This window comes from Lontra canadensis, unplaced genomic scaffold, assembly GCF_010015895.1.
Source record: "Lontra canadensis isolate GAN:19392208 unplaced genomic scaffold, GSC_riverotter_1.0 scaffold9, whole genome shotgun sequence".
NCBI lineage: Eukaryota > Metazoa > Chordata > Mammalia > Carnivora > Mustelidae > Lontra > Lontra canadensis.
In genome coordinates this window covers 12398037-12407758 of record NW_022631003.1, presented here as the reverse complement: position 1 = coordinate 12407758, position 9722 = coordinate 12398037, and the positions used below count along the sequence as shown (strand labels likewise).

The following is a 9722-nucleotide window of genomic DNA, read 5'->3' as shown; positions in this document are numbered from 1 at the left end:
CCCTTTGCTTGTGCTCTCTTGCTTTCATGTTCTCTCTCTCTCAAAATAAATAAAATCTTGGGAAAAAAAATGAGTTTCTTATGGGAGTAGTACTGCAGTCAAATGTGTTTTGCTGAATGCACTGTGTAATCCCTGTTTTTACTAGGAGGCAGTTTCCCTCAATGACATTTCAATCCAACATCATCATTACTGAGTTCTTTTAGTTAATAAAACAGTCTCATTTCAGTTATTAAGCCTGACTCCTTCACTTTGAAACTTCAATTCATATTTGGTTGAAAGCTTTCCTTCCTCATGTCCCAGAGCAGGCTGAATTTGTGGCTCTGGTGACCTGGAACTGGAAATGGGACTGTGGGGCATGGCTCTGTCACATCCCACATCCTCTTTCCTGTTCTTACTCCTGGTTTGCAGAATTCCGGAATAGACCCTCATTGGTCCTCACCCTGTATAATCCTCTCCCCTTTGAGTCTGCATAAAGCCTGGCAAATATAATGAGATATTATGCCCATGATTATGCTATATTATATGGCACAAAGGAGTTTATCTGAGTTGGCCAGTTCTAACCACAAGAGACTTTATTTTTTTTTTCCTTTTTTTTTCTTTTTCAAAGATTTTATTTATTTATTTGACAGAGAGATCACAAGCAGGCAGAGAGGCAGGCAGAGAGAGGAGGAAGCAGGCTCCCTGCTGAGCAGAGAGCCCCATGCGGGGCTCGATCCCAGGACTCCGAGATCACGACCTGAGCCGAAGGCAGCGGCTTAACCCACCGAGCCACCCAGGCGCCCCCACAAGAGACTTTAAACTCGGAGTTTTCTTTGGCTGGTGGCAGAGGAGTAAGTCAGAGATTTGAAGTGTCGGGGGGAACTCAACACACTATTGCTGGCTTGAAGATGAAGGGGCCCATGTGTTAAGGGATGTAGGTAGACTTTAGGAGCTGAGGGGGGGCCCCTATTAACAGCAAGAAAATGGGGATCACAGTTCTACAACTACCAGGAACTGAAGGTGGACAACAATCTGAATGAGCTAGAAAGCAGGTTTTTCTCTAGGGCCTCCAGATAAGAACTCAATTGGCCAATCTTCACTGACCTTATGAGAACTGGAGCAGAGAAACCCAGTCGAGCTTACTTGGACTTCTGACACACAGAGTTATGAGCCAATATATTTGTGTTGCTTTAAGCCACTACATTTGTGGTAATTCATTACACAGCAATAGAAAACTATTACAGGACTCCTTTGGCATTGATGGGGGGAAAGAGGAGGAGGGGGAAGTGATCTTTCCTTACACAATTGGCTTTACAATTTGTTGTACTTTTATTAGCTGGACGTACTCATGTTTTCTTTACATGAAAAATACCAGCTAGATGATGGAGATGTTTCTGTCCCCTTTCTGTTGGTTGTCTTGTCCTCTCTGTTTAATGTAAATTGGGGATCAGTTGCCTCCAGGTGGCAGTTATCTAAAAGCTAGTTCTCCAAAGGGGCTTAAGGCATGGTCCTGGCAGGAAATTGGTGGCGGGGGGCTTCTGAATAAAGCTCAACTTTTTTTGCTCCAACTCAGCACATTCCACCAGTGGACATCCTATAGTGTCTCTTGCTGCCAGGGTTCTCTTACCATAGCAGTGGCCATCCTGAGAGCTACCAGCAAAACTCCTTATACCCCTACCATCTTCTTCAGGGACCACTGACTTGTGAGAAACTCCAGAAACCCTTCCACACCAAAGCAGGCGGTGCTACACAACCTCATTATGTCTCTTCTGCTAGTTGAGTGGCTCAGCAACGTTCAGACAGGATGTAGTCACAGGTCTCAGAGAGGACTTGGGGGTCAGGTAGGGGAGTTATAACTCTTCATTCCTCCAGAAGGTAACCTGTTTTTCTCCTGGTCCACCTTAAAACTGTCAATGCTAAAAGTCATCAAACTGGTTGAGCCTGTATTGCCCTGTGGGAACGAGAATCTCAGGTCAAGAACTAGACCTTATCTGAACTTAGCCTTGGAAAATTGAGTAACTGTTCTCAACAGGACAGTATTTCCACTCAAATCCCTGAGATATGTGGTAACCTCTGAGGACAGGATAAGCTATCAGTTATGCCCCATTATCATCCTGCTACACTATTCCTGCTGCAAACTCAGTTCATCAGTGTCCTTAAAAAAAAAAAAAAAAGACCCAGTATAACTAAGTAGAGTCTATCTGAGTAAATACAAGGATGGCTCAATATTAGAAAATCCATCACTGCAGTCTTAACGTATTAACAGATTAAGGAGAAAGGCCACATGATCATCTCCAGATTCGTAAAGAGGTATTATATGAAATTGAACACTCATTCATATTTTTAAAAAATTTCCAAAACATGAATGGAAGGAAACTTTTATAATGTATTAAAAGGCACCTACCTAAAACTTACAACAGACCTCAAAGTTTAAAAGCATTTTTATTAAAGTCAGGAATAAGATGATGTCCACTATCTTTGCTACTATTGCATAAAAGAATACTTGTTCTAATGGTTATAAGGCAAGAAAAGTAGATATAAGAAAGGAGGAGACAAACTGATGACTTTTCAGGTGATATTACTGTTTTTTTTTAAGATTTTATTTATTTATTTGATAGACAGAGATCACAAGTAGGCAGAGAAGCAGGCAGAGAGAGAGAGGAAGGGAAGCAGGCTCCCTGCTGAGCAGAGCCTGATGCGGGGCTCGATCCCAGGACCCTGGGATCATGACCTGAGCCGAAGGCAGAGGCTTAACCCACTGAGCCACCCAGGCGCCCCGATATTACTGTTTTCATAAAAAATTCAAGAGCATCTACTGAGAAACTAACAGTATTTATAAAACAGAATACAGCAGTTTTCTTTTTTTTCTTAAGAATTTATTTATTTGACAGACAGAGATCACAAGCAGGCAGAGAGGCAGACAGAAGCAGGCTCCCCGCCAAGCAGAGAGCCTGACGTGGGGCTCTATCCCAGGACCCCGAGACCATGACCTGAGCCGAAGGCAGAGGCTCAACCCACTGAGCCACCCAGGCGCCCCCAGAATACAGCAGTTTTAATGGCTATCAGATCAAAATACAAAAATCAATCATCACTGTCCTAAAGAGAAAATGATAAAACATTATTAAAGGATGTAAAGGGAGACCTGAAAAAAAGTGTCACGTTCTTTAGGACAATGAAGAATCCAGACTGAAAAGACATCAAACTAATCTATTGACCCAAAGCACTTTGAATCAAAATTCCAATAGGATTCTTTTTTATGATTTAGACTAATTCTAAAAGTGATATCCAAGAACAGCCAAAACAATACTGAAAAAGATAAGACAGATTTTCTTGTTAGATTTCAAAACTCAGCATAAGGCTTACTACCCTATGGCGCAGTAATTTCTTTTATATGTATGCATATACATACATATACGGTACTTCCTTTTTACAGATTCATAAATTTATAGTCAGTGTTATAAAAACATGGACTCAATAGGTGTACACCAAGTTGATAGTTACAGCTGCCTCACAGAAGAAGGGGAATGGGATCAAGAATAAAAATAGGCGAATTTCAACTTTTTTTAATATTCCATTTTTTAATACATTTGAAGCAGGAATGACAAATGTGAATTCTAGGCAGTGGTTACATTAGATATTAATTGTTCTGTGGATGTTTCTGCATATTTTAACCTGACAAGTTCAAACAAACAAAAAAGTCGATAACTTCCCAAAATAGAAACAAAAATCTCACCATTTGGTGGGATTTTGCTTTTTAAATAACACTATTCATCTCCAGACATTTGGAAAGATAATCAGAATTTGTACTACTTCTGTACTTTTAGACAGCCAAGTAAATATTGTTAAGCTTTCAGCATTCTAAACATTCTGCACACCACTTCTGAGGTAAATCTTGTTTATTTTTCCTCATTCTTTAAGGATTAATCAGTTATCATTAATAAATGCCAGTATGAAGTGGTCTGGGACCAGGACAAAAGTCTATCGTGAATGTGCTTGCAAAGTTTAGGTTCCAAAGAATATCAAGATGCTCAAAGTGTCTCCATCTCTTGGAACAAAGGAGGGTATCAAGAGCAATGCTACTAAAAATTAAGCACAAGTCTGCTCCTAGAAAAGCCTGGAGTAAGTATAAGGGCAGAATGACATAGGATAATAGTGGAATGCAGGGACAAAGCAGCAGCTGGTCTGTATTTTTTAAAAAGATTTATTTATTTGAAAGAAAGAAAAAAAGTGAGTTGGTGAGGAGGGGCAGAGGGATAAGGAAAAAATCTCAAGCAGACTCCCCCAAGAGTGTGGAGCCCAACTCAGGGCTCCCTCCTCTGACCCAAGTTCATGATCCAAGCCCAAACCAAGAGTAAGTTGCTCAACCTACTGAGCCACCCAGGTGCCCTTGCATTTTTTTGTTTCTTAATGGTGAAGTCACAAACAATAGGAACAGATTTTCCAGTGAGAAGATTCAGTGTGATTTCCCATTCCTCCTTTCTTTGACTCCTGCAGATTTGATATCATTACTTGACTTACCATTTTGGGACACCATTTCTGCGACACCATTATATGGCTTATGTTGGGTGGCTTTCTGGTCATTCCTCTCATTCCTTGCTGTTTCTACCCCTGCTGCCTTATCCCAGTCTAATGTTTTCTTTGAAGAACTTACCATTTCTTACATGTTGAGCCAGTCATCCCCTCAAAAGCTCCATCGCTAGCCTGGGCTTCAGTTCCACATTTTCTACTACTGAACTCTTTGTTCTGTGGTGCATCATTCAAAACCCAACAATCAGCCAACTTTTTACTTCCTCCAGACTTTTTGTCAGTGGTATCCTCATTCACTTTGGGTGGAAATTCAGTTAGTTGGAGTTGGGTAAGTTATGTGACAGCTGGGGTATGACTATCTTGTTCACTACCTGTGGCCTTGGGTAGCACTTGTTACACATGATAAGTTTTTAATACCAATTTCTTGAAAGATAGAATCCTTGCCTCATCCACCTCTCTCCCCAACACCTTAAATCCTCTCACTTCTTCCCTCATTTCTGTTCTTCTCTTGTATTTTCTCCACCTCTTGGAGATTTTCTTTTATCCTGTGTCAAGCACAGTTTCACAACTAGAAACCTCACTGTATTTGATATGATAAAGATGAGATTTTTTTAATTTTAAAGCCAAACCAAATCCCTGAAGATAATAATGTTAACAATTAAATCAGCTGAGTAACCAGTATGTTTAAGAGAGATTCCTTTCTATAGGCGAGGGAGAAGGGAAAGTTATAACTTTATAAAAAAAAAAAAAGTCCCTATAAAAAAGGAACTAATTGCTTCCTGGCCAAAGAACCTTGTTTTCTTTCTTGTTGTTGTTGTTTGTTTGTTTTTACACAATGACTTTTTACAATGCTTTTGGGTTGAGCCATCTGATTCTTACATCCTTATTCATTTTTTAAATTGCCACGCCTATGTGCCAAAAGGGCAAGGCGAGTCTTTCAGTAGATTCCCTGATATATAAATATATATTCTTAATGAGAACGAATGTTATCTAAACAAACCCAAAGATTCTAAAAGCATAAAATGTAAAGTAACCGCTCTTGTCTCCCCCTGCTCCCCCCCGTCACCGGAGCCACAAGTCTTGAACATTCGTATGCATCGTGTTACAAGTCTATATTGTAGTAGTTTTAATCATACTTTTTTAAGAGAAGTCTTGAAATAACTCATTTGTATACAACTCCATTAGCTGGCGGTGTGGGCTTAATATATCGCACAGCTGTTAATTTTGGTTTCGTTTCTGGTCGCGGCACTTAAATATGCCTGGTGCCTGCCGTTTCCACCGCGGCCGGGAGTTGTAAACACATGACAGACAGAAATAGCACAACGGCTGAAGTCCCTAGGGTCGCCCGCCAAACGAGGCGCGGCGGGCTGGGCCGAACCCCACCCCAGCAGCACTGGCTGCAGACGCCGGGCTGTAGCGCTGGGGCCCCGTCGCCCCTCCCATCCCGAAGCGGAGCGCGCGCCGCGTTCCCGGGCCGCCCCTTCGCGGAGGCGGCCGGCCCAGCCCCCTCCCCGCATTGGCCGACGTGGTTGTGGCTGGGCGCGCGCGCGCGCGTAAACGCCCGGATGAGCCGCGGTTTCCGGCGCGCTCCCTTCGGGCAGTAGGGGGCGCGCATCGGGCGTACCTCGGCTGGCTCGGCTCTTTCTGGGCCCTCTGTGGCCCTGTGTGGCTGGAAGGAAAATGGAGCAAGAGCCGCAGCCTCGGAGGCAGCCCTGACTCCCCTGACTGAGGTCCTGCCGCTTTCGCCGCCAGGAGCCTCCTTCTCTGGACCTGGTGCGTGGGAGCGCCCCGGTGGCCTGGGCCCCGCGAGTGGAATGGTCGCTGAGGCCCAGGGCGTCGGGCTTCTGCGCGCCCAGTGAAGGGAACTTGGGAGTCTCGAGGGTCTCCGCCAACCCCTACTCCAGGCGCGGACAACCCCGCTTGGTGAAGAGCAGGTACCGGCCGGGAAGCGCGTGAGCAGTTCTGGGTTTGTTTTGTGACTTGGGTCTCCCTGCGCGCTGTCGTTTGCAGCCTCTATCCCGCTCGCAGCTTTTGTGCGTTTGAGGGGGGGGGCGCGGGGCACGTGGGTTTGGGGAGGTTTTTGTTAGGACGCGAGGTTGTGGCCGCAGGGGAGGAGGGCGGGGTTTGGGGCCCGCGAGTCGGGCGGGCGGGGGCCCAGGGGGCACCGCGGGTGGTCGGGGTAAAGGTCACGTGGGCGGGGGGTGTGCTGCGCTGTGGTCTGCTGTCTCCCGACTCCGGGTCCAGATAATGACAGGTGCCTGTTTGGTAGCCTGCGTGAACCGGGCGCCGTGTCTGGGCGAGTTTGGGCCGGTTCTGTGGGCAAGTTGACTCAGCTTTTCCCTTTGGGCTGGTCAAGTTCGGACACGTTCCTAAAACGCAGTGAAAGGAGCTAAGCCCTGACTTGTCTCCAGCTGGGGCTATTTAAACCATGCTTTTTCCCAGCTGGGTTCGCCGGCGATTACAGATAGGTACCCGGGGTCAGCGACGTAGAGCACTTACTCTACACTGATCCAGGTAAGGACCCGCTTGCTACTACTGGCTTTAGTTTTAATAAGTGCAGTACTTAAGGGCATTATTTATATCCTTTCTGTAGGACTCTGTTTTTTTCCAGAGACGTTTCATTATTTCAAGTTTTTATCTTGTGTTCTTTTTCCCACTTGTAGGCAAATGTGCAATACCAACATGTCTGTGTCTACTGATGGTGCTGTAAGCACCTCACAGATTCCAGCTTCGGAACAAGAGACCCTGGTTGGTATTTTTGTCTCAAGTGTAACTTTTAAGACTATTTTATGAGGTGATCTACTAAATTCCATAGACCCCATTTACAGTATTGTTCTCTAAGTGAAACTGGGTACACAGCTTAAATTCTGACATTAATGCTGGGGACAAATGTAAAAGCTGACTGTAAGAATTGGTATTTATTTTCTTAGTCCTTTATCACCCTGGATTTAGAATTGAGTTCTATTAAGCATGGATGCTGAAGTTATGTTTGTTACTGACTGATTTTTTTTTCTATTTTGACTTGTCAGCATTTAACTTTTTAGATGTCTAAAAGTCATAAAAGCAATTCATGCTTGTAAAGATTTTAGACATTACAGAAATGTAAAAAGTGAAAGCTTTTGAAAATTCTAGTCTTTTTTTTTTTTTTTTTTTTTTTACCATGTCTCCTTTTAGATTTTTCTTGTGTCTCTATATAAGGGCAAATTTTAATCTGTTATTGTCTTGTTTTGTTAAGACTGGTGTGGTGCAAATTCCATCCATGTCAGTGAATCTATAGAATTCTGTTTAATGGCTCCCTAGTGTTCCAAAGCATTAGTGCCTCTGCTATAGGTTTTTTCAGATAGGCTTTTTAAAAATTGCCTTTAGTTTTTAAGTATTACAAATAGTCCTGCTTTGTATGTGTATCCTATGTTACGTGACTCCTGTAAGATTTTGTATACAGAAGTAAACTCCTGAGTCCTAAACTATGCATATATTTGATTGCTGTTCATAACTTGCTAACAAAAGATTGTGAAAGTTTACACCACTGCCAACACTGAATATTATCAATTTTTTAATATTATCAATTTTTATTATTATTTTGCAGTTTTTGTGGTAAAAGATTCTTTATCATTGTTTATATTTGTATTTCCCTGATCTCTCTTGAGATTAGGCATATTGTCATTTGTTAAATCATTTATTTCTTCTGGGATTTGCTTGGTCTTGTCCGTCCACTTTTCCTTTAGGCTTATTGTGTTTTTCTTAATTTGTAGTAGTTCTGTGTGTTTCAAATATATGTAACTTTTTTTTAAAGAAATTCATATCTAGACTTCTTTTATTTTATTTTTAAAGATTTTATTTATTTTTTTGAGAGAGAGAGAATGAGAGAGAGAGAGAGCATGAGAGAGGGGAGGGTCAGGGGGAGAAGATGACTCCCCACTGAGCAGGGAGCCTGATGCAGTACTCGATCCTGGGACTCCAGGATCATGACCTGAGCTGAAGTCATTCGCTTAACCAACTGAGCCACCCAGGCACCCAAATATATGTAACTTTTATCATTAAAAAAGGTTGCATTTAATTTTGTTGTGTTTTTCCTATTGAGAATGTTTTTATGAAGTCAAATTTATTGACCTGTTGGTTTTTGCGTTTCATATCAAGCTTTGGAAGAAGTCTCCCATCCCAGGATTATACAGCTATAGTCCTGTATTTTCTGGTAGTATTTTTAATTTTAACATCTAGATCTTCATCTGGAATATATCTTTTTGTTGTTAAATGTAAGATTAAGAATGGTATTTTCTTTTATGGTTTTCTTATTGCATGTCTTTTAGGTCTTAATAAAAAACTGATGGCTTTCATTGCAGATTTTTACTTTGAGTTGTTCTGTGAAGTTTGAACTTAATATAACATACATAAAATTTTAAGAGGGGGGGCACCTGGGTGGCTCAGTGGTTTAAGCTTCTGCCTTCGGCTCAGGTCATGATCTCAGGGTCCTGGGATCAAGCCCCGCATCGGGCTCTCTGCTCAGCAGGGAGCCTGCTTCCCTTCCTCTCTCTCTGCCTGCCTGTTTGCCTACTTGTGATCTCTGCCTGTCAAATAAATAAATAGAATCTCTAAAAAAAAAAAAATTAAAAAAAAAAATTTTAAGAGGGGAAAAAAAGTAATTTTTTATCTCTCAAGAGAGAGTTAATTCTTTATGTAGCCTGAAAGTAAAGTGTATGTGTAAGGATACCCACAAAAAGGTGTGATCAGAACAGTTAATGATTGAATACCTCACTTACTGTGTATTTTAAGATTTTTGGTTATTATTTTTAAAGATTTTATTTGTTTGAGAGAGAGAGCGCGAGAGAGAGAGAAAGTGAGCATGAGCAGGAGAAGGGTGCTGAGGGAGAGGAAGAAGCAGTCTTCATCCTGAGCAGAGAGCTGGATTAGGACTCGATCTCAGGACCCCGGGATCATGACCTGAGCTGAAGGCAGATGACTGAGCCACCCAGGTGCCCAGTGTTTTGGTTATTAAATAATAGTCTGTTGATTAGTTGGAAATAGGCAATTTTCTTAAATCTGGTTTTGAGAGTTAGATTCCAAACTGAGATGCTGTTAGATTTCAAAGTTAGGCAAAGGACAGGAGTATCTTGAAGAGAGATACAAAGGCAGCAGTCTGTGTGGAGGTGGCAAGCTATAAAGACACTTGAGCTTTAAAGATTTTGATGCAGCAATGGGGAGAAAGAATATCTTATATT

The 9722-nt window shown here is 42.3% G+C and overlaps 1 protein-coding gene across 2 annotated transcripts in view; it reads left to right on the top strand.

Annotated features, from left to right (window-relative positions):
- The first annotated feature begins 6333 nt into the window (after positions 1-6333).
- Positions 6334-9722, top strand: part of MDM2 (MDM2 proto-oncogene) — a 28557-nt gene continuing 25168 nt past the window's right edge. Inside the window, exons 1-2 of one of the 2 annotated variants that reach the window (XM_032854856.1) lie at positions 6334-6440; positions 7170-7254. In XM_032854856.1, coding sequence (XP_032710747.1) covers positions 7174-7254 — 81 coding nt within the window. In that variant the 5' untranslated portion in view covers positions 6334-6440; positions 7170-7173. Of the gene's footprint in view, positions 6441-6756; positions 7021-7169; positions 7255-9722 lie in introns of those variants that run through there. The other variant, XM_032854857.1, reaches the window with a different exon arrangement.